The sequence below is a fragment of the Tigriopus californicus genome, chromosome 1, assembly GCF_007210705.1.
Source record: "Tigriopus californicus strain San Diego chromosome 1, Tcal_SD_v2.1, whole genome shotgun sequence".
In the NCBI taxonomy this organism is placed as follows: Eukaryota; Metazoa; Arthropoda; class Copepoda; order Harpacticoida; family Harpacticidae; genus Tigriopus; species Tigriopus californicus.
Window position 1 is genome coordinate 680783 of NC_081440.1, and position 24349 is coordinate 705131.

Below are 24349 nucleotides of genomic sequence, written 5' to 3' on the forward strand. Positions count from 1 at the left end.
GCGACCTATGCTTGGTAGAGCAGCTCTGAGCCGCCTTTTCAAAATAGAGAATAAGATAAGATACTTCAATCTCTTCAATTGAAAGAAAGGCACTTTTTTCTTCAAACTGGCTCGTTTCAAAGTCATGTCGTCAAAAGTTTATGCGGCTGATTACTACCTAATTTTGACTAAATCTCCTGAATGCCCTATGTATGGCTTTGGGCGCAAATTTGTCCAAGTCAATCTATTCGACAAGATCTTGTGTTCCTATGAAGTGCTGATTATGAATGGTTCCGGAAATACGAAGCTTTCGCTTCTTCTGTTGGCAATACATATCTCTAGAAGTCCGTCTGTAAATAGATCTCTTCATGCCTTAAGAGTAGCGCTATCAAATCTGTCTTTAATGATTAATAATAAAAGTACGAAAAGGAACGTAACAAAAAGAATAAATGAAGCAATCGCAATAGTAATAGACGAGATCTCTATTGCCGATCAAAACAAAATTGTAATCTCACCTAATTCCCTTTTTGGTCTACGTTGAGCTCCGCGTACGACCCAAACTAAAGAGGAAGTCGAGGATGTCTTTTGCTCGATTCCTCCCAAGTTTGGCGGGCTCATTCAAACCTCGGAGAACTTGAGACGGACGCCCTCTGGAAGCTCTTCCAACTTGGAGTCTTCCTTGGAGGCTTCGGTTGGTGGACTCAATAGATGGACTGTCAACAGGTAAAGAAAGAAAAAACCGTTCAATCAATGCGAGAGAAGCCAGTGAGTGTGAATTAGTCGGCATGGCAGCCAACATTGAGATTCCCGAACTGTATAAGCCATCGTCCGTGGTTCAGGATATGAGAGGTAAAAATCAGGATCTGTCCCTTACGGAAATCCTGTTCACACTTCGGAATTCCGTTGGGGGCGGCCGGGAGATTCCTACCCAATTTGACATGCCTCCTTGGCGGGTGCCCAAGGATCTGTGTCCTAAGGCTGGAATCATCAACGAAATCTTGAGCAACAGCATGAAGATACAATCCTCACGGATCCCCAAGAGTGGCGACTTTGAGGAATTCATTCTCTCCAATTCTAGCATGGCTGTGTGTGGTTTGTTGAAGTTCTATCTCGCGCAAATCCTCAATGAAGATGTGATCAGTATTGTGTTTGGGGTGTTGCTTTGGGACCCCAATGCACGTCAGGGCGTAAATGACTACGAGGGAACACCCTATCTTTGGATGGAGATTGCTGGCCAACCCATTGATAATACGTATGTGGAAATCCCAAATAGTGAAACCAATCTTGAATATTTTTATAAATCTAAACAAATCATTTCTTATGCCAAGGAGGATCCATTCAAAACCAAATTGAGACTCTATCTTGGCCAAGAAGATGGTCTGCCTGAAACGGTCAAGCATAACTTCAAGATATTCCGGGAGTACGGCAATGACGTTCACATTGAAAAGTTCGTGATATTTGCATTCGAGTGCTCCGATTTAAATCCTTGCGTTAGGATGTACGATATCCTGATGAGAGAGTATTTTAAAAACCATTACCAAGTGGAAATCAACTCCTTGGAACACAAGTGGGAGCGGCAATGCTGGAATTGTTTCAAAGTGTGGGAAGACCCGAGTCTTCTTAAAACTTGTGTGAAGTGCAAGCGCGCCAAATATTGTGGTCAATCATGTCAACAGAGTGAATGGAAGATGCACAAATTGCTCCACAAGGAGCTGGAGCTCGCCCGAGAGATTCTAACCAAAGATGAGGATGACAACTAACATGTGTACGACGCACGTGTTCTCTCATGAAAATGTGTCCGGCGTTTATTCATTTCTGTTTCATTCATTAAACATTGACTAGGGTACTTCGTCCAGTGTGCCATGACTTTTCATCACGCGATGGATCCAATCCGTGTAATAAGTCATTCTGACAAAAACGTCCGGGTAGCCAGGTTTCGCACAACCCGATCCGAACGAGATGAGTCCGGCCAGGTACCATCGGCCGTCCTTCATATTGCAATGTAATGGCCCGCCACTATCTCCCTGTAAAGATGGGAAAAGCTCTTGGAGTTTGCCAGTATTGATTAGGGAAAAGAATGAAATGAGGCATCCTACCACACAGGTTCCCTTGCCGCCTGATAATACGGGCCCCGCGCATAAATGATAATCGCGGATAGGTACGTTGTACTTCATGCCATAGACCTCTTGGCAATGCTGATTTGCGACTACGGTCAACTCCACCTCATGGAGATCGTCTTGAATGTCGCCACCAAACTCGGTTTGACCCCAACCTGTGGCCAGACAACGGATTCCAAGGAAAGTTTCATTATGCGTCGGTGGAGTGACCGGAAAGCATGCAGGAGATAGCCGAGCAATCCGGGGATCATCCGGTAATCGAAGCATAGCTATAAGTAGAGGTAGATTTACAACAATATTCGTTTTACAGCAACTTCAATTGGACGGGTTTTAATACTCATAGATGTTCTTCAAGTAATTCGATTTTCACATGACAATTTGTTACAAAGTTTCCACTGTGCTAGTTACCTCGAAGGCATGAACTATCATGAAGCCGGACGAGGCCATTGCTGTCTTAAGTGGCTGGATCGATGGCCAGGATCCCAAATAATGAAAATATTCAGTTCTTTCTATTTATATATTTCGAACCTGGAGTTGGAAATAACCAAAACCTAAAAAAAATTTGAAGCATGATTGCAAATAAAAGTAGGTTTTGTGTAAACCTGTGACTAGATCTGAAGTGAAATTACAATTACGATATTGCACGTCATTTCCAAGAAGTTTTATTTCATTACCTGAACTAAATAAATACCATTTTAGTCCATGCAATTTCGATAATTCAATTTCAAATTCTAAACCCAATTCGGTCTTTTTTTCGAAAAATACCATTTCAGCCCTTGAAATTTAGATAATTCGATAGCATATACCCACTTCAGTCTTTTACTAGATAAAAACAATTTCAGCCCATGTAATTGCGAGAATTCAATTGCAAATTATAAATCTACTTTTATCTTTGATCCAATGCCATCACTTGGTGATTCACAACATAGATCTAGCAATATGCTTCGCCCCCCCTTAAAAAATTTGCTATTTTTTCTTAAGGAAATGGTCACCAAGTCATTCACATGCAAATCCTACCATTATTTGCTGACAATTTGGTTGAAATATTCTTGAAGACAAGATCCACCTACAGCCATTTAAGTTAGTCCGAAAATGAAAAAGTAATTGAATTAAGTTTCAGTGCTTTCAAGTAATTAGAAAAGACGGCAAAAATATGCATTATCTATTTTATGTCATAAGACGGGTTTATTCGCATTTATTGCATATTTCTTGTTTTCATGCATATTTTTATGGCGTTTTAGTTTATGGTTTATGGCGTGAGCAAATTTAAAAGTATTCTAATAGTCATTTATTGCGCCTCGTTGTCATGTCAGTGCGTAAAACGTATCAACGAGAGTGTATAATCATTAACAAAGAGGTAAAAGATTGAGTGGTTACAGTGGCAGAGGGATAGAATAATTGACTAGAACGTGACATCACAACTAAATTGACTCGACTTGATTCAGTGCACATGGGAAAAGTGAAGAGCAGAGCCAGAGGCACTACAAAACAGGTGGTTAGGGGTGGTGATGGCAATCTTGATTTTTGCAGTAAAATTGTTGGCTTGGCGTCACATAATATTATCATTTACTTTATTTGTATTTCCCGCCTACTTGATCTCTCTGACGTCATTGACAGACGTCAGTTTTTGGTAGCGGGATCAGCTTTGATGTAGAGGTCTCTTTTTAACTGGAACCCAATAAAGATTGAGACACGAGAGAGTCCTGGTTTATTCAGGTTCCTAAAGTGGGCCAATTTGAGCAGGTCCTTGATGGAGATGGAATTTACCTGGGAGAAGGATAAAGGTGCTGACGCTAATAGTTTAAAGGGATTTTGGGCCAAGGACAATAAGGTTGGTTTTGACCAAAAATTTGCAATGTGAATGTGAAATATCTTGAAAAACCAATGGCTCACATAGGTTGGCGGAGATGATCCGTTATAAGTCCCGCTCATCACTTTATTGCCAAGGTCAAAAAGATATTTGTGAAGGATGCTTGGCGTAAGCATGTAACTGTCTGTTGCTTGATCCTAGTTTTTTTTTTACTTTGAATTACATATTTTGATTTTTAATGCATGAAGTGATTATTTTGGGCTAAAAAGCATGCATTTAAGTGCATATTTTACCTTGTCTTTATGCATATTTAATGGCACAAAACCAAGTATTTAAAGCATGAATCGGAGTTCTTAATGCATATTTTGCTCGGCTCAAGTAATAAAAATTCGAATTCGGAATCCATAATAAATTCAAGCTACCAATGAAGGTACTATAATTTCTTGTATCGGTAAGCACTAATTGTAAAATAAGTTAATCACATTTCAAAATCAATTCATGCAGATCTCATTTTCCAGCATTTCGTGAAGAAATCATAGAGTATTTTGGCATCGCAGTCCTACCCAAGGTAAGCTCCTTTTCGTTAAAAAGAAATCCACGTCATTCATATCATTCTTAATATTGGAAAGTTTGTCCTCGAATTCAATTTGCGTGGTGGCAAGTATTTGAAGCCATTCAGGAGAATTGCGGACCAATTCGGAGCCCGTAACATGCGATTGAAAGTGAGCTAAATCTAATAAATCTGACCTCTTGGATATCAAAATAGCAACCATTATTTGTAGCTGTTGATATAAGTAACAATGGACAATCCTGTTGAACATCGGGGTGAAAATAAAATCGCAATGGAAATTCCTCAGAATAAAGAAGAAGTTTCATGACCTATTCATTGTCCGTTCATAATAACCAAGAGCTTTTTCCCAATCAAGTCTTCCAGAATCCAGGCCAGTTAAAATAATAAAGTCCTCCTCTCTTCTTTCTCGGGCTACCTCATTGTTAAATTTATTCCCTTTTGTATTACATAGCACCGTCGGTACAGAGTATGTCGATGATCCGGTAGCAACTTTCGTTTCAATGGTACTGGAGATTACATTCCTGGTTACATTAAGGGAAGCCCGTGAAAAAAAATCTTTAAAAAAAATTTTCACCTGTCTTTTATATCATGCCTTTTGTTGTAACATTGGACTCGCATTTGGAAAGGCTCACTTAAATGCAACTCTCTCAATGACCTAGAACACCGAGACGTCTTGGTGATGAACTCATCTTCAGTATCATAAGAGTATGAAAACTTTGAATGAAAACTTAAGTTGACGACTTCGACCTTTGGCCTAGATGGTATGTACGACTTGAAGTTAAGAATATGTTCCGAGCTTACCAATATCATGATGATATTCCTTGAATTTCGGATGAACAGTAATGTTTGTAATGGGAAAGGCAAGCTCTTCATCATTGCCCAGAGTCTTTCTGTTGTGGTCAGACAGAACCGCGGTCCATCTTCCACCGCCAAGTTTTTCAATGCCAGGGCTAAAAGAAGAAAAGAATTAATAATGTCATACCTACAGCAGGGCGTTATGCGTTCCATAATAAAAAGAACGGATTACAATTACAAAAAATGTAATGGTGCTACTCTTTACAATTAAGTTATAATTACTTTTACTTCAATTTTAGACGGCCAATATTTCAGGGTTTTTTTGCCTAATCATTACCATACTTTGCTAAATCAATGTTTGTTTTTGGTTTCAAACAGTCCAAAAGTTTAAAGTATTCCTGCTACTTTGTTACACTAACGAATAAAGTTGCCTTATTGGCCAAAAAAACCACAATATTTTAAGTTGGGCAATATGCGAAAAAAGTTGCGAAAGTGCTTTTAAAGATTTGTGAAAATGCAAAAAACATTGTCGAGAGGCAAAAAAAGTTGTTACTTTGCAATTGGTCTGTTTTAGCCCCCTTTTGCTGCCTTTTTCTGTTACAAAATGATAGGGGCTCAACTGTATTTTATGGCTATCCATTGATTGAGCTTTTTATTTTATTTACATGATAATAATTACATGAGATTGCTTGCTTGAAATGTTTGACATTAAGACACTCTTTTAATCGATAAGGATAGCATGGTGTATAATTGATTCTCTTGTGGGCCATGGTGTTGTTGCTTAGAGTTCACAACATGATTTGGGTTTTTGTTGGATCAAACCCACAATGGCAGTGACAAAGAGCTGTGACAAAAAGAAAGATCGGCCCTGCTGATGTCCGCTCCTATAGTTAAAGGTCTCTCTGACCAGAGACTCGGTCACAAATGGAAACAGGCATTAAGGTACTGGCATTTGAGACCAAACTACACATCTTTAAGTACCTATAGTTGAAGCTCAAGACTTTTTACTACATAAACGAGAAACTTTCAATGTTTTCATTTAAGTTAAGATAACACAAAATATTGTCATAAAAACACGATTTTTATATCTTTTAAATCGCTTTTTCATAATATGAGGTAGTTCCCTTGTGAATTAGCAAATTGGCTTAGCTTCGCCAATTGCCATGTGCAATCCTCCTGTTAAAGGTATCCTTGAGAAGGTCAAGGAATCCTTTGATCCTTGTATGACCAAAGTACTTTCGCTCTGTGCTTTGGTATGAGGGATATCACCTTGAATCTATTCGAGGCTTTTGACATTTGAGTTGTTAGTCCTTCAAAATTCAGCTCGGTTACTTTATCTAAGATTGCATCTTGATCGTTTGTTTTCGGTTGGCGTAAATACGATTTGGATAACCGGTAAGTTGTCAGACCGTAAGTAAAATTGCTCTTGCTCTTTTGAAATCAGGACACCAACAAGAACAATTTGCTTTTGGTGACGAATTCATGTGTCATTCAAATAAGTACATAATACACTTTTGAACACAATTACGTGAGACCGTATTTTTTTATTTCCTGTTTTACTTCGCATGCCTACACCATTAAACAAAAAAATAGGAAAATTACCGGTCAAATGATTATTGCTTAAAAAAGGGTTTGAAGAGTCCAAATCGTGAGGCAAATTTAATGGTAGAGCAACTAAGAAACCGATAAGAAAAGCTTATTTTACTTTACGGCAAAATGCCCAAAGGCACATGGTACAAGAAGAATTGAAAAAGGTATGGTCCTCAAAGCTTGAAAGCGCATTTGAAAATGTACTCAGTGCTTTTTTTGAACTAGTCATGAATATGTCACCAAAGTCAAGCTTGTTCCCTTTATCATACTATCAGTTAAAACCTGGCCCACCTATGAACTGTACTCAGATGAGCAAAATACCGTATATCCTACGTTGAGACAATAGAACTACTATATCTTGTATCGAATGAAGATAATTGTTTTTACATACTTCTTCAAATGTTCAAGTGCTAATGTATCGGAAATAAAAATAAATTTCCATTGAGCTTTAAAAAATTATCTCAAGTAATTTCAAGAGGACTCTCTGACAACTTGCGGTTCTTATCTTAATCTTAAATCCATACTTTCATTATCAATCGAAAACAAAGCTAAATGACCATAAAGGCGAAGATGATTAAATTTTTATTTTTTTTTTTAAATTTATTTTTTTTTAATTTTTTTTTTTTTTTCTTTATGGTCGATTAGTGAGTAAAAGTTTGTGGGACTGATTTTGAGCATTTTATCTTTTTATTTAAGGAAGTAGGATCTATCAATATTAGATAACAAGTTAGTTTCCTTATGGAAAATTATGTAATGTTTTAACACCGAAATGAAGTTTTATGCACTTTTTGTGGATATCCTTCCTTCTCCTGGCAATACAATCCTTAGCAATTGAATATGAAATATGTTTTGTATTCTTTTGAAACTTTACATTTTTATGATACCTGTTCCACTAACGAATTTTTATTAGATTTACATTTTATAAGGTATTTTAATCGAAACCATTGAAAAGCATTGATTGATTTTTTTAATTTTATATTATTTTACTTTAAAGATTACAATTTAACCAGTTATTTGATTAATAAAGAATTTTGTTACGTTAAACGTGATTGATCTACAAGTATCCTTCAAAATTTCAAAATAAGCCAATTAAGCTGATAATACTTGAAGAATTGCATTTTAGAGATGATTTATGTGCGGTTTCATATCCTTGAGACAGAGTTGGGCTTGCAATCTTTGACGCTCGATTCTGGTACCCTTCTTGCTGTGCTCTTTTAAAAATGGTTTTGCCATTCCCGTGAGCGGAAAAACGATTCTGCTGCACTGTATATTTCGAATAAGGAGTCCTTTACTGTTTCAATCAATAGAGATTAAAATCATAAATATAGAAAATGGTGTTTGCTATCTAACGTTCATTTCTATTATTTAGGGACAAAAGAGTTGTGAAAAGGATCTTGACAATCAAAATAACATTCAAATCCTACCCACAATTTTCTATGACTTTCATATTTATATGAAAAACGCCAAAAAGTGTATGCAGAGGTGATTTGTAAAAAATTAGCAGAAAGGCTCACAAGCACTTTTTTGGGTATAAGCCTTTTTCTCTGAGATATAATGATAGAACACTTACTTGGAGACACAATGGGCTGCCGTTAAAACCCAAGATGGATGAACGAGGACACCACCACACCAATGTCCAATATGGCCTAATTTGCCCAACTCAAGTTGAATCGACACCTGGGGTGACGAGAGAGAGGATTTTTGTCACTTAGCCGCTTCATTTCCGAGGGTCGAATCCTTTTTTACGTACCTGCCATGGCCACGATCCTTTGACTGATCTTTCACCCTGAATAATTCTACCCAATAATCCATGGATCGAGTGATCGTCGGCGGGTCCTGATTTTGATCCCTGGATGATACCTTTGATTCGGCTGAGAATTTGAGCGTCTCCGAAATGAGCCTTTGAGATATGGTCGAGTTTGTGTGCCTGTTCCAGCCCTTTTGTGGGCACATTGACCCGTGGTTGGCGATAATTGGGGAATGAAGGGCTTAGCCCGCAATTGTCGATTCTGAGATCTGAAAGAGAAGAATACACTTCCTGAGGTTTTCAACTCTTGTTTTGACGTTACGAAGCCAGTGTCGAAAGAAATGTATTAGCTCTGCATGAACTTTTCAAGATCATGCATGGACCCTGGGAAAGCAGCAAATTGAACGTCAACTCTTCAAATCCTCCAAGAATGATGACATTTTAGGGCAAAAAAAATGCTCATATATCGAGACAAAAGTGAAGAGAATAAGGACGACCAAAAGAACTCGTGGAAAACTGAAAAAAAAACTGCGGCCATTTTCCAATAACACTTTCAGCCACGATTTTATTCGCCCGAAAATCAATCAAGCGAGGGAGATTTGACTCGGCTCAAAATAGAGAAAATAGACCAAAATTTAGTAAGAGGAAAAAGCTTAAATTGGCATCGTTCAAGCTGAATCTGATTAAAAGCACCGAAAAAGGCATTGCCTATACCACATTGTTTATTGATACATTCGGAAGATATGATAGTCAAAGCGGTCGTACATTTTCCCACTTCCGATCTTGCTCTAAAGACAAAGTTTTCTTGTAAGGCCTAAAGTTAATGGGCTCATCTGAGATTCTCAGCCAAATACCAGAAATAAAATAAAAAAGCTGGACTATAATATTTTCGATGCAAAAGTGATCTCGAACATTAAGGACAAATGGTAATGAAGAAACAGAGAGAGGGAAATGTGGACGTCGACATCATGATGCACGATCTTCTTAATTCTTATCGTTTACCTTGAGTTCAACGAGGAGCAACATATGACTTAGATCTCAATCTCTCATATAGCGTACAAAACCAAGGTTAATCATTCCAGTAGCTACTTTTTGGCAACTCGAACTAACACCAAAGTCCGGAGGATTGAGAATGGAAAAGATTGTAAACACGTTAATGTCTTTTTGTCTTTGAAGAGAAAAAACATCTATCAAATGGCTTGGCATCAATTTTTGATTTGCCGACTTTCAACCGAGGATCAATTATTGAAGCTTGGCCTTTTAGAAACGTAATTTGAAAGGTTGGGCCTGAATGAAAATTGAATTTGCAATTCATATTAAAGTAAGCCGTTGTCGGACAGACCAGTCGGGTCAATACTGCTCATGCATATTGTACATAATGTTTGAATAGTATGTAATTCAAACGAGACTCATTTGGTCGTTTCAAAATGCACAAAAAGAGCAACCATTGCAAGTTAATGAATATTTAAAAGAATTAGCATTGCATTTACCCTCATGATTTACCGCTAAAAGATAAGTCGAGCCCTGTTGAACCATAACATGTATTTCACAATTTGTTCTGCTTACGTTCTTTTGCCTTATTCATACTTATTGGTGGAAAGGTACTCCTGATATTTGAAGATTCTTTAATTCGGATAGTAGAAACAAAGTGCACAAGTATGTGGATCACAACGGGAAAAATAACTGATCGAGTAAGATTGAGTGATTGGTAAATATTTCTTTGCCGTTCCTTTACAATTAGAATCTATATTTTGCAAATAGAATTATCGTCCATTCAAGGCTCAAACATTCAGAGAACTTTCTTTACCTTTAAGATTGCGTTGTCTAATGGCACTGCTGAAATGTTTAATTTTGGACCAATGGAGCAGAAACTTCCCTGACCTGTGCCCAAGAGCCACACTTTGGCACGTGCCAATCATCACCACAAATACAATGAGGAACGTGGTCGTGGTCGCAGTGGCCTTGGTTGGCATGTCAACGGCTTTGAAGAACTTCAAGGATCCAGCCATGGCTTCATGTTTGGATGCTCCGAAACAAGCAATGGGAGGGTCTATTCTTTGGACACCAAGAGAGTGCTAGTTGTAACTCATTGTGAGACTGCGGTCAGACTGTTGTTTGGGAAGAAATCCGTCCTCCCATCCCTTCACTCCATCCCTCGCTCTTTCATACGAAACACCACCACCACCACTTCCACCAAGGATGATCCGATCGAAAAGTCAGGCCGGGAGGAGCGTAAGAAACGTCGGTTTCACGCACATAGATGACGGCATTTTCGCAGTACTAGTAAAATGAGAAGGAGGACACTGGAGATGGATAATGGAAGAGTGGAAGTGCTTGACACTTGGCACAGATGCGCACATTTCTTGTTGGCGTGCTTCAATTTTGATGGCCAATTGAAGCATTCTATCAATATCAAGTTCATCTCCACTTCGAGATTAACCCTTCTCTGGGCGCTGTCCGTCCGGGAAAACAAGGACAATCGGATGAAAAATGGATTGACCTATTGGACGATGGAATACGGGCCATGTGTCAAATCCACGCTCGATTGATGTCGCATTACACTTCAATGGCGTTTAGCTCAATGCCAAATATCAATGATGCTGAATGAAGTGCAAGGTAATTTTTGGGAGATAGCGTAAAATATGGAGAGTGTTTTACATGCTTCATATTTTCTTGCATCTATCTCGTCACAAGAATGAGCGAGAAAATAAACTTCTGAGGTTGTATGCCCTCTTTCTCAATGTGCATATGTTTCCATTTTGTTTTTGTCAATGTCCCCAAATGTTCAGCATATTTTTGCCGAAAATTATAGATTTGATTTGATTGGTATGTATTTATAAGTACAAGTACTTTTAAGGTGAGGTCATCCTTGGTACATGGTGCATAGAATTGGCGATAAAAAAAAGAGGGGATGTCAAGAACGTTCTTGATGTAAATCAAATGAACGTTTATCATCAAGTGCTCAAAAGGATTCAATTGAATTCTTGCATTGTCGGCAAAAAAATCGAGTAGTTAATGACGACTCAGGTTGCGTCAGATAATACTATTTTTTTGGCTTGACTCAGTTAACAGATAAGGATGAAAACCCAGTTTTATTCGTCTTTGTTAGTGCTTACTGTACGTAAATGAATGGCTTGATTGTTTTATGAAGCGACCCCTAACACCAGCCAACTTTTGTCATCGAATTAGTAGATTTCTCCGCCAACCTAATAGAAACCGGGATCGTGGCGAATCGTGGTGTTTTTGAAGCAAATCATGAGTCGTCGTGATTTGTTTGCCCGTGTTGTAATCTGTGTGGCTTCTGGTCCATTATATTGGCCAAATAAGAGCCATGCTGACCACCTCCAGGATTCTGGCAACTCATTATTGTTGGATAATCCGTTTACTTCAGACTCGACCACATCATGAGTGGGAGCATTTTCCCACCAGGATCTCCGCCAAACTCCGCGAGTCATTTTTGAATCCATCCTTGGGACCGTCATTTATGGCCTTAGGAATGCTAATCAGACATGGTCCAATTAATCATGCTGTGATCTCGCTCTCTGGCAAGGATGTTCAACGTACAAGTCCATCAAGTTCGCACGTACAACGTGTATACGTTAGTACGTACGCACTTACGAACATCATATCCTAATCTCTTTGATCAGGTGGTGGATGAACGACCATTCTGGAAGGCCAAGTACTCGCACAATACTTACTAAGTAGACTCGTTAAATTCGTTAAATGATGGGATGGCTCGCTCTCACTGCTAAGACGAGCGAGACGACCGTGTTTATCCAATGTCCAACTTTACGAGTCATTGTTGGGTGGTTGCACAAGTTGGACGCTCTTAGCGTCATGTTATTTTCTCCTCATCGCCTAATTCACCAATTGGAATCAATCATTGAAGCACATCGTTGAATGATGCGCATGTCCTTACAGGTCTGTACTCGAGTCTGTACTCGCTCCTCGTTAGTGTCCTAATCCCGTCCATTTCGAGGAAATGAAGCTGATAGTTGATGACGGTTTCGAGGCCGAGATCAAGTGTCAAGAACTACTACCATCCATTTAGAGACAGACGACGTCAACACCATCATTGTCATCTTTGAACCAGTACTGAGCCCATTGAAAGTAGTGTCGCACCTGTACTGTTCATTCAGCTCGTTCAATTGAAAGAGATGACCTGGCGGGCCAGAGTGTTTTAAATCCACGCTCCAAAGCGCATGACGACTTTGAACTTCATGTCGTCTTCCATTGTTAATAACTCCTGACAGGACGAATTTCATTCTTTTTCATCTTAACTCCAATTGACATGAACCATCCCCATCCTCATGGGGTCCTTATGGTAATGATTTAGCTCGTTTTTGGTGATCACCATGTTCTACTGGAGCAAATAGATTAAATATGACACCCATGTCCTGTGGAATTTCCCACAGCACTTTCAAAGCTGTCATGATCAACGGTCGTAAAAAAGGGCATTTGAAGCGCTAATGGTGGTAAGTGACCATTTGAGATGATGAACATGACCTTCCTTTGAGCAGAATTGAAAGTGGTTGACTATGGTTTGCCGGAGTAATGCTACAACTACAGCAACAACAACAACACTGTACAGGATGCGTAAGAAGTTCAATTGTTGTATTTCAATTCTTCGGAGCTGAAAAATCTGAATAAACGAACGAATGACTGAATGATAAAGACGTTTCATTTGAAGAAAGAGCATTAATCATGTTGGTGGTCATCGCTGAAGATGAGCCGAAGTGATTAGTTGATTAATTAATTAATGAATGAATGAATGAGGGAAGTACGCGATGCATACATGGACTGCATCATTCCCATCAGATAAGTTTGATGTGTTTTATCTCCTGGTGAACCAATGTTGACGATGGAGGAAGTTTGCAGAAGAAATATGCCATTGAACTAATACTGAAAGCATCCGTTGTCCTCCAAGAATAACGGGGGACACTTCGTGCTGCTCAATGAGGGAATGTGGGAGAGGAGGGGTGTGGTTGATATGGGGGAGACTCTCCAGGGCCAAGGAGGGCACCCGGAGTTTATCTCACACTGGACTTTGTCGAGAGTCCAAATTGTTTATATTTCCACTTGACGCCGAGCTTTTCATTTGACCACCAAAGGTGGTCGTCCCTCCCTGGGAGGCCATTTTCTTCAACGCTGCAGAGTCAAGTCCACCGTTCAGCGAGGTCAAATTGACACCCTTCAGATTTGGATTGGCCACCCGACGGATCTCTCGGAGATCACTACTCTGTCGACGTTTGACCCGCTCCAGCGGACTACCGTGGACGTTATCATTGCTGAACTTGCGGCGGTTCACCAAATGAAGGTTCTCACTGCCCCCGCTAGGGGACGCTGAAGGCATGGGATTTGAGCCGAGCACGTGTTCAAGACTAGCGTCACCCTTGTGACTGGGTGAATTGGGGGAACTGGTGACGAACTCGACGATGGGGTACGGAATGCGGAACCATACGCACTTTATCACAAGGAGGAACACCCCAATGATCAGGAGCATGGCCCCCACCACCAAGAAATGATACCTGAAAAAGGCAGAGTGAGTATGATATGGAATATCATAATTCTCATTGTGCCCTGGGTTCTCTCTTTGAAATGTCATGAAATGAAAACTCCCGTACCTCAAATAGCTCAGGCCAGCCTCCTTTTTGAATTGCACTGCCCCCACTATCAGGACAGTCAATCCGCCCAAGAGAAAGAAGATGACGAAGTGGAGAAGAGAGAGCTTGGCATAAAAACATTCATCTCCATAACGAAAGTACGTGGTGGTGTGAATCATCTCATCATCGTCCCCGGGAATAGGTGTGCCTGCCCGACTGTTGTTCAAACTCGTCAAGTGACCAGAATGAAGGGGTGACGAAACGCTGGCCTCGCCTTTGTTGTGTGGTTTCAGGAGCAGGTGATTAGGGCGGCTTCCAATTTTGATAATGGGTGTTTCTGTCTTCTTTTTGCGACGCTCGTGTCGAACGGAAACGGCTGGCATAGCTCCGATCATCTTGCACGAAGATTAATCGCACTGATGGAGGCCAATAGAACCAAGGGAATAACCTGGAACCGAATGGAGACAGATCTCGTAAGTGGTTAGCAAGACTTTGGGTCCAAAGCCATGCCAGCATGCAAGCATGTTATGTGTGCTTCGATAAGAGAGATGAAAAAAGAGCCTCACCACTACTTGTTCAAAGTGGGGACGTACGTACGTACAGGTCTTATCACTACTGGCAATCTCCAAAAGGCAACAGTGACCATGTTACAAGAGTTCTTATAAAATGAGGCTTTGTGGACAAATCGACCTTTTCAATCATTTGAGGGCTTCCATAAAAATGCTTGCTTCACTTGCCAAGATCACCAAATTTCTTTTTTTCTGACATTTCAATGAATCATTATACTTAAAGGTACATTAAGAGTTGAGGTCAGAAGAGAAAGAGATTGGACAAGTTGTCGAATCCCTCATAACCTAGTGGTGGAGGGCGGCAGTGACGAGGGAATCGACAACCAAATAAGCAACAAATGCCACGCCCGAAAGCCAGAGGGGGGTGGAGAGGACGGAGACCAGAATAAAGTGCAGAAGCGAAGCCACGCGGTTTGAAATCATGGTGGCACCTACTGTTAGCAGAGTGGCCAGGTTTTTCGCAGCCCGCGGTGCCAGCTTGTGCGAAATCGATGCTAGAAGATGCTAATTGCAATTCGAAAATGCTAAAATAGTGCTACTTTTCAAAAAGAGAACAAAAGGCTCCATGGCGGTCATTAGGGATTCCAGTTTCGAAATTAGTTGTTATTTGGATTTTTTTCAAGGTCGTTGAAACAAACATCGGAGCTGGTGTAGCCGAGCTGTCTAGGAGGCAGCGTGAGCAAGAAATGGATCCTCTTCTTAGGTTTTGGATAAGTCTTAACTAAAATTCCTGATCAACCTCATATTCAAGGGCTAGCCAGATCTGCCAAATTTAATTCGTTGGTGGACCAGATATTGTATGAGTTATAATGAAGTGAACAATTTTCTCTTGAAGTCCAAAAAGACCAAAAACATTGTAATTGTTTGTTGTTGCACCCTGTACACAGACCTTTTTAAAGGTACTGTTTTCCTTCACCCTGTCCCCTTGGGACGATTTTGCTCATTGAATTAGACAATTGTAGAACATAGTGAACTCAGGGCATTAGTAACGAAATTACAAGTAACAAAATTACAGTAATTCGTTCCTGTTTTCGAAAAAGGAACTGCAATCCCGTTACATTTTAAACTTGTGCATTGGGGCACCCCCGCATGGTTTCGTGAGTGCATATTTTGAGATGCGATTTTTACCCAGTTGCACCTACTGCGAGTATCAGATAGTTTCGTGAATGCACATCTTGAAATGCGACTGGGTAAAGTTTAGTACTGTCGCATTTCAAAATTTGCGTTCACGAAACCACGTGGGGTGCCCCATTGTAACGACTCCAAAAGTAAAAGAATTACTCATTACTTTTTCAGCTTCCAGAATGGCCTTTAATTTTTTGTTTCTCTCGTGACAGCTGAGGAAAGTTAAGGTTTCAGCCCATCTGCTAAACAGAAATTGCCAGTTTTGGCTTTTTCCATCTAGCATGTTATATTCTATAACATTTACATGTTTATAATTACATGTTTATGTTGTGGATTGGCAAAACTCTTAAGCATGAAGAATTTGGTGCTACATTAGTATGAGGACATCATCGATTGCATTCATTGCAATCATTTGATTGAAAGAGGGTTTAAGGCTAATCTCGATTATAGCACAAAGTTGACTGCAGTATTGGGTGAAGTGTGAGTCTTGTTGAACGAGACTTACATAATGAAACTTAAAGCCTCGTTGAACGAGACTTACAAGAAGCAGCTGAGCGTCTCTTTTACTCATTTCATAAGACTATCCCTGACGGCCCGGTCCGTTCAAGTGCTTGAAATAGCTTAATTCGTATTTGAATAGGTAACACCTTTTTTATTTGAATGATTTTAAGATAATGATTGACGATTTCATCTGTGCGAGCAAAGCAAGAATATTGATAAAAAGTGATGAGAATGAAAATTTGGTGATCTTCACGAGTGAAGCGAGCATTTTACACGAGCCCCAATCCATTAAAAAGGTATATTTGTCCACAAACTCTCATTTTATAACTACATGCAAGCATGTTTTAGAGCTTTGGGTTCAGTGAGGAAACAATCAAGCATACTCATGTGACTTATGTTTCTATTTCATAGGTGAATGTTGTCGATATAGCAAAGGAATGGAAACAACAATGATGTGTCTTAGCAGGAGATCAATGGGGAAAGAGAGAAAGAAGGGAGAGACGAAACTCCGGGCATTGATCGGACTTCTACGTAGTTCAGTAGTAGGAATAAAGTTGCTTTTATGAATCGCGGTAATTCTTGAATGCATATCACAGAACTGATCCAATAAGAATAATTTATGACAAGATATTTTCTTCATTTGTATCATTCCAAAGAAAGGTAGAGTCGGAGGAGCTCAAGCGCAAGCCTGTGATCAAGAAATGATTCGGAATATGCTATGGAGGATTGAACTAAGCGCAAGACTTGGATCATCACTAGTACAGTACGAGTTTAGCAAGAGCGGAAAATTGAATTGGTTTGGGCTGTTTTAGCTTTTATGAGATTGTCACGTGCTGGAAAGGAGAATTGATTGATTCATTGGTAGACTATTGATATTTGAACGAAACAAACTCCACGCGAGCGCCAAAGAGCCATCCATGAGGAGTCATCCGAGCCCACAAGTTCAATTACGTTGCGGACGTTTGACGTTTTGCTCAAAAAAAATCAGTTCCTATTGAAACATTCATGAACCTCTATGAGGAGCAAAATGAAGAGGATAATTGCTGCAGATGGGACGAAGATCCACGGGGAAAGGGAACAAATCCCGTGTTTTGTTCTTTATGACTGTAAGGAGAAGAAAAGAAGGCTTGGATATTGGGACCGAGGAGGGATTGGGATCCAGTTGAAGGACGCATTTGATAATAGACATATGGCGTCTCTGGACTCTTGACGATAGAAGAGCAACTCGAATATTTGTTGAGTGCGCCAGTGCGCGACAATTCGAAAATGCGTCTGTGTCTTGATAGTCCTGGAATCAGAGGCTCCTCAAAGAAGAGGAGCAACAACTCATCATAATCATCCTGTACGTAGATGAAGCTCTTGATGATCACACACAACCGCAACCACAATCAATTCCCCAGTTGCTTCCAGAAAAGCCTAACGAGAAGCTCGTACTTCGGCAAGTCCTCCGTGACTTGAGGCTTTTTTTACGGGCCAGAAGGTCAGGTTCCACGAAGACTTCTTCAATCATATATCAGCTTTCTGGGCAATACATTATTAATAATGACGAAAATGACGATGCAGAAGACAGACGCCTTTCGTCAGATCCAAAACCATTTGGAACTTGTGATGTGCCATGTGGAAAGTATCAGCAACCACGATTGCTCTTTAGTCAGACTGGAGGCACTTTTGTCCCCAACGTTCAGTATCAATGATGATATCACATCACAGGAATGGGAGAGAGAGTGGAGAAAGATAGAGAACGAGGAGCCCTTTTTTTGAGGGAGCGACATACGAGTGAGAGTGATTGTGGGAACGAGCCCAAGTTGGAACCACTTGACACTGAAGTCTTTTCATACTCTTATCAAGAGCAGTCTTTTTAAGCCAAGACCCAGTTCCAAATCCCTTGGAATCTTGATATGAATGGTGATAACAATCAATTTGGCACCACAGACGGGGAAGTGAGAGCAAGCAAGGTCTTAACTTAAGGGAGTTCTTTTCACGGGGAAACTAGTTTCCAGAAGCGCGTCTTCCCTCTCTGCTGGTTGTGAATCGTTAGAACCGCTCTTCAAAATAGATGACACGGGCGGTGAAAGCGGAGGAGTCGATAAAGGTGGGGTCATTCTGACACAAGTGGGAACCATCACGACCGCCCCAGATTTGGTCCTGATCATGACCGGAGGCGAGGCCACCAGCTCCATGGGTTCCTCCTCCGGGATGGTTGCCTCTAGGAGTCGGTCTGTTTCCTCGGATTTGGCCAAGGGAGGATTCAAGTTCGAGGTTAGATCGTGCAGATTCGACGACAAAGGCTGATTGGCAATAGGAGGAGGAGAAGGAGGAGTGGGAGGCAAGTTCGCAACCCCTTGGGTCGTAACTTCAGGTGGGGCAGGAGCCAGGTCAGTCGAAACTTTCACCAAAGCTAGCTTGCCATTCTGCACGGATATGGAGGCGATGGAATCGACCGAAGGGCCTCGCTTGCCCCCCGACAGCTTGCGGTCCGTGGTGGCGGGCACGTGATGCTTTGACGGGCTTTTTGATTGTCTCTGTTGTTTGTGGTGCCCATTGGTTGACGATGAGTTGGACTTGCTTTTTTTGCCCCGAGTTTTTTGCGCTGGCGGATGGGGAGGATGGCCCGATTCTAAATCTCTGGCCAATGCGTGACCAGACCTAGTGCGTCCCAAACGATGTCGCACGTACCGGGTGAGCTCCTCCTCTTCCCGCTGAGTGATGATCCGATTGACCATGACCATGATGAGGCCCACCATAATGAATGTGGTGCCCACGCCCAGTAAGCGAGACGAGTCGGCATCCACCACCGAACTCGGCACCATACTCGAGAATACCATGAGGAAGCCCAACAAGATGAACACCACCCCCAGGTGGAAGGCGGTCAGCGAGGTCTCCGTTTTCGGAGGGGGTTGCACATCATCCACAAGAGTGGTCTGACTGTCATTTAATGAATCCCGTCTCCGAAGCTGAGAGAGCCGTCGCGTGTCGCGTTTCTGGCGCTCTCGACGAACCGCCATGGCTCCTTGGATGGCATGCATGGTGGGACAGGACAAGCGATCCAATAGCCCAAGGCAGGAGATGTCAGGCTCGTATTCTTGCCGAAGGTGGAGGAATTCAATCTTCACGTGCCTCGTGTCCCTGTGCTGTTCTGGTCTCCATCGTTTTCATCTTCAAACGGAGATTCGTCCTCGCGGCTGAAAGATAAAAACGTGCCCGAAATTGGGATTAGCTGAGGTCCTCACATTGTGTCAACTATAGAAAAGCATTGAACCCGAGAAGATTGCCACAGAAAATGCCAAAAGCAACTGGTTCCTAAATTTTCAGGAATACCGAGTGTCTGAAGACAAACGAGTCTTTAGGGGGCCACAGCCAGCAGGTCCATGAGTCCGTCTCCAATGCTCGCAATCGAGTGTAAGTAGAGGAAATGTGAATGAAAGAGAAAGACACCAAGCAAGTACCTTCCTGCATGTACGTGCAGTTTGCAATGCCAGGGAAGTCCTACGCCAGGACCTTTTGATAAACCGCCCTCATAACTCATCGAATATCTTCACCATCCCAGGTTCCTCTCTTCGTGGTCTTCTTTTCCAATTCAAGAGCGAATATTTTGAACCATCATTTTTATAAGTGAAAATGGAGCGTACCATTGTTCCTCAACTCGTTCCACGATGGGAGCCGCCACTCTCACTTCAAGGGCAATAAGTTGAAGTTGTCTTCCATTTTGCTCCAGCCCAACCTCAAGCCCAAATTCGATCAGGTTCGATTCAATAAATGTGATTATGCCTTGGGTCCACGCACTCGTCCTTGCTTCGACTCTAACGTCTTCGCCCTGAGGAGGAAATAGGGACTAATTGGTTTCTCCGAATAACCATTCTGGAGCGAAGGACCTAGTCCTTGGACGATCGTGCATTTTCTTCCTCGGTAACTACTGTTCAGTTCATCACGGGTCGGCTCTCTCCCTCGAAAGGAGAACAAATTATGACCAACACGGTCTTTCATGTGAAGACACCATAAGAAAAGGCCAAAATGATTTGCCAGAGAGCCACCGTGTGTTTGTCGTTCCAGAGCCATTAGATTGAGACGGAGCACGACCAATGACAGAACCAAGAAAGCCTCCGAATGACATTGGATAGATGAACGCGGTGGTCCGATATCCACTTCATGATCATCCAGACTGACTTAATGAGTGGTCCTCATTCACTTTCATAGGCCTTATTTATTGGTCTTGTCCGTAAGGACCGTGTCCATGCCCTTCATAATCTTTGCAGGTACACTAGGGCCGAAATATTTTGATGCGTCCCATTATTATGAGAGTAGGGGGGACCCGTTGAATCTCATGATTGGTTCCACGTTGGTTGCCGAAAAGACGGTGAAAAAGGAACGAGGTGGAAAGTGGCCGTTACAAAAATTTCCCTCGGGACCATTCCAAGGTAGATTTAGAGCCTGATTAATATCCAGTGGAAAAACCAGGTCGCTTTGGCAAGTTTTTAACAAACCGGTGGCAAGAAATTCGAATTGGGGAGAGGGGTCTCGAATTTGGAGAGGATTTATCACCCACAATCTCAAAAAAGGCTTTCTATCAAAAGTCGAGCGAAAAAGGGATAAGTTTTAGCTTACACTATTGAAATCCCGTGGGAGAATCCGAGATACAGAGAGGCCTTGAAAGGCCACAATACATCCTACGAAGAACCTCGTCTCATCAATGAAAAAAAACAAAGTCAATTTCCGCGGCCACTCATTTTCTCTGTAGCGACGAAGTTAACCACAGCTTCTTGAAACTTCCTGTTGAAGCAAAAAACGGCTTCTCGGGGTGTTTGATTGAAAGCCAAGAGAAATGCCCTTTCCTTTTTCTGTGCTTGATGTTAAAGGTCCGCAGACATACGGCAATAACATTCTACAGTCCACCGCATACTTTATCACTCAGAAGTCTCTACTCAACAATGGTAGAAAAAAAGGCAATCCGATCTCGATTCATTTGTTTCACGGTTACTTTCATTTGGGTTTACCATGACAGCTTGAAAGCAAAATACGGGGTAGAAGTAATAGTGTAATGTAGTAGTAACAGTGTAGCCATGTTGGCTCATCATCAGGCACAAGCTCAAAGTGGCTGAATGGCTCTTTTTTGAAGAAGCATACAGGCATGCAATAGTGAAGCTTGTTTGCATAAGCTGCTTTCGTTTAATGTACCTTCACTAAATGAATGGATCGTAGAGTGGAAATAGGAAATGATGCATTGAGAGGAAACGGGCTTGGAAGGAACTATCGGAATGATCACATCAATATTGGAAATCAGTCAAGAGAAGGTACCTTTACCTTGGGTGGGTTGAGGAAAGCGGACTCGTGACAGTGATGATTCGGCTCATTTTCGCTGAAGACCGGACGTGACCTTCCTCTCCATTGGCCTTCGTGGGACGAGACACTCGTTTGGTCTGGGCAGGAGAGGGAGTCGAGATACAACAGCAATAATTATGGAGTCATCTCCCCTCACTGATTTGGTTGCGATCGAGTTTCTCGTTCAAGTAATGTGGAAGAGCTCAACAAATGGACCGAGGGGCTCACAGACTCGTGGGTTCGCCTTAACCAAAGCCGCCAGCATGCAACCACTCACATGGAACGGTTGGACCAGCCTGGGGTCCAAAGCTTGGTCTGCTACTATCTCCTTTCATGTTAGAGCTAAATTAGGCTTGGAATTCAAAATACGGAGTCTGACATGTTTTTGTTTGTTTCTGGCGCCGCAATACGTTGTTCTTGAGTCGAAATGCTTGGAGAGAGAGAGAGAGAGAGAGACCTTTCTTCCTTCATTGATACACACAGATTTGGCACGTCTGCCAAAAACGCACATAGGTAAAGACACCATCAATGAGAGGCGTTCTATATTCAAGCCAAGGAACGAGATGGAATTCCCGAAATATATCTCAAACACTCCCCAATCAGAATGAGCAAGTTAGAATGAAATTGGAACCAGTATATGAGAAAACTTTTGGCACCGTCTGTCGCACTATTGAAAACCTATAAAGTGATTCACTTACCTTCGAGGACGTTTGGTCATGGTTTGTGCGGTTCTTTTTATCTTCTTCTTGGCAATGCGACTTGATTCAGAGTACAGCCGAATGGATGGAACACGATGGAACGTATCAAGGACGAAGACTGGTTATATTTCTTGTGTGTGTATGTAAAGTCTCTCTACCACCTCGGATGACTCGCCGGAGTTGAAAAGGTGGCGGTGGCGACGTCCGCGGAAATGCTTCTACTATTGCCACTACTACTTCTACTACTACTAACGGCACTACCACCACCACTACCAGTAGTAGTATGTTGCCTTGATTCACTATTATGACGGACCCCCGACAACTACCGACAACACTGTCTTGGATCCAGCGAGCGACTGGCGGTGCAATTTCCCTGTGCTGCAATACACTCGCAACCATCACCGATTCCAAGTATGCCAGGGAGCCAGTCTAAGCTTCTGGGGCCTCCAGAACCTCGAAAGAACGTAAGAGTGAGCGAGTGAGTGAGTGAGAGTGTGCCATGTCAAAGGGCCCGGCATTCTCTCCAGTCCCTCAGCCTCCCTCTTCCTTCCTTCCGTCCTTCCTTCCCGTCCTGTTCCTCGACTCCCCAGCCCCCCTTTTGGCCAAAGGTTCTCCCCTCCCTTCCTTCTCCCTCGATGGAGAGTGTATCCTTGTACGTAGAGTGTTGAAACCCGACCTTCATATGGACCGAGAATGGGAACAACGAAGGCCCTCAAAGGCTAGATCAGCAGCGGGCTTCGCCGTTCCCATTCGGCCAACAACTTCTACTAACATACTGGGATGGACGTACGTAGACAGGAGGAGAAAGAGGAGGTGTAGTAGCACAAATAGTGTTCCACTGCTTTTACATGCTATAATACGGACTAAGAAGGCCCATCGAATCAGGCGCAAGGGAGGAGACGGAAAATACAGAGGTTCATGTGGACATTGCCTCAAGCCAATGTCATCGGCCAGTCTAAGGCGAAAAAGGCTCTTCAACGAGTTGATCGGGGTGGCCGGAGAAAGATAGGCTAGATCGTGCACTGCCTTGGATATACGAGTAGTACATTCCGGCCTCGAGTTCGTTCGCACATTTGGATAGGGACTCGGTCAATTGAAGAACGAATTGTAACAGATTTGCAACAGCAGCAGACAAAGAGCCAAATGCAAAGTTAGCAGAGAGAAAACTGGACCCGGATGTGGGACTCTCTAAAGCCCCAACAAGGCTGAGCTCGGTCGAACTTTCCGTCTTTTTCTCCTCCTACCTACCTGTTCTGCACTTCATTCCTTTTGACATTTAAATACCACTATCTCTTTGAATATGGAACCTGTTGTTTGATTTGTTTGACTTCCAAATCTGGTAAACAAGGCTTCAACGAGTTAGGGAGCACTCCTTCGAACACAAACACCCTATTCTTTACTTACCTATATATAGTGCTTCCTGAAATGAAACTCTTGATAGTGGCCGCTCATCGAATTTTGAACTCGAACTTTTGATGTCAAAGTCAAGAAGATAGAGAAATACTCATAAACTGCACACTTGCTCAAACAACAACAGACGCTTAACTTTGTTCTCGATCTTCTTTAGCCTTCCTGTCCAAATTGATCCCGACCTTTTTCTCATTTCAAGGCAACAACCCTTTCCTCGTCACAATGGATGCCCTTTTGGCTGAGACTTATTTCAGGCAATCTTTTTCGGCGGGTGGGATGGAAGAGTGGTGGGATCAAGGCCTCATGAGCACAAGGAACATCCATTGGACAAGTCCTAAAACAGGGTCCGGAAACAAAGCTCATTCAAGAAGTATTTCTTTGGCCATAAAGACCAACACCGAAAGAGCCGAAGGAGATGGAACGAAAGAAAGAGAGAACAAAACCATAAAATGGAGAAGAATATGCTGAAGGTTGGTGGGAACCTGAGACTTCAGAGCACATAAGGGGTCCGTTGGGAG

General features: G+C 41.9%; 3 protein-coding genes across 11 annotated transcripts in view; 1 reads left to right on the plus strand and 2 right to left on the minus strand.

Moving 5' to 3' along the window:
* The first annotated feature begins 537 nt into the window (after window positions 1-537).
* On the plus strand, window positions 538-1825 carry LOC131883151 (uncharacterized). 4 transcript variants are annotated; one of them, XM_059230554.1, is made up of 2 exons: window positions 538-702; window positions 1058-1825. In XM_059230554.1, the coding sequence occupies exon 2, from the start codon at window positions 1059-1061 to the stop codon at window positions 1737-1739; it is 681 nt and encodes a 226-aa protein (XP_059086537.1). In that variant the 5' UTR covers window positions 538-702; window position 1058; the 3' UTR covers window positions 1740-1825. The 4 variants fall into 4 exon arrangements, with proteins under 4 accessions (XP_059086537.1, XP_059086522.1, XP_059086528.1 ...); XM_059230539.1 differs by having other exon boundaries at window positions 701-828; XM_059230545.1 differs by lacking the exon at window positions 538-702 and having other exon boundaries at window positions 709-1231; window positions 1308-1448.
* On the minus strand, window positions 1752-10890 carry LOC131883141 (chymotrypsinogen B-like). 2 transcript variants are annotated; one of them, XM_059230518.1, is made up of 6 exons: window positions 10417-10874; window positions 8613-8878; window positions 8433-8539; window positions 5279-5427; window positions 2076-2365; window positions 1752-2003 (listed from the first exon to the last, which is right to left on the minus strand). In XM_059230518.1, exons 1-6 carry the CDS (start codon window positions 10616-10618, stop codon window positions 1818-1820), a joined length of 1200 nt encoding a protein of 399 aa, XP_059086501.1. In that variant the 5' UTR covers window positions 10619-10874; the 3' UTR covers window positions 1752-1817. The 2 variants fall into 2 exon arrangements, with proteins under 2 accessions (XP_059086501.1, XP_059086492.1); XM_059230509.1 differs by having other exon boundaries at window positions 1752-2365; window positions 10417-10890.
* Window positions 10891-13204: 2314 nt separating this feature from the next.
* LOC131892493 (uncharacterized) overlaps window positions 13205-24349 on the minus strand; it is a 38393-nt gene continuing 27248 nt past the window's right edge. Inside the window, exons 1-3 of one of the 5 annotated variants that reach the window (XM_059242418.1) lie at window positions 23826-23958; window positions 14234-14660; window positions 13205-14137 (exon numbers count right to left, since the gene is read on the minus strand). In XM_059242418.1, coding sequence (XP_059098401.1) covers window positions 13645-14137; window positions 14234-14607 — 867 coding nt within the window. In that variant the 5' untranslated portion in view covers window positions 14608-14660; window positions 23826-23958 and the 3' untranslated portion in view covers window positions 13205-13644. Of the gene's footprint in view, window positions 14138-14233; window positions 14661-16789; window positions 19590-19853; window positions 21019-22421; window positions 22970-23825; window positions 23959-24349 lie in introns of those variants that run through there. The other 4 variants (XM_059242409.1, XM_059242403.1, XM_059242347.1 and 1 more) reach the window with 4 other exon arrangements.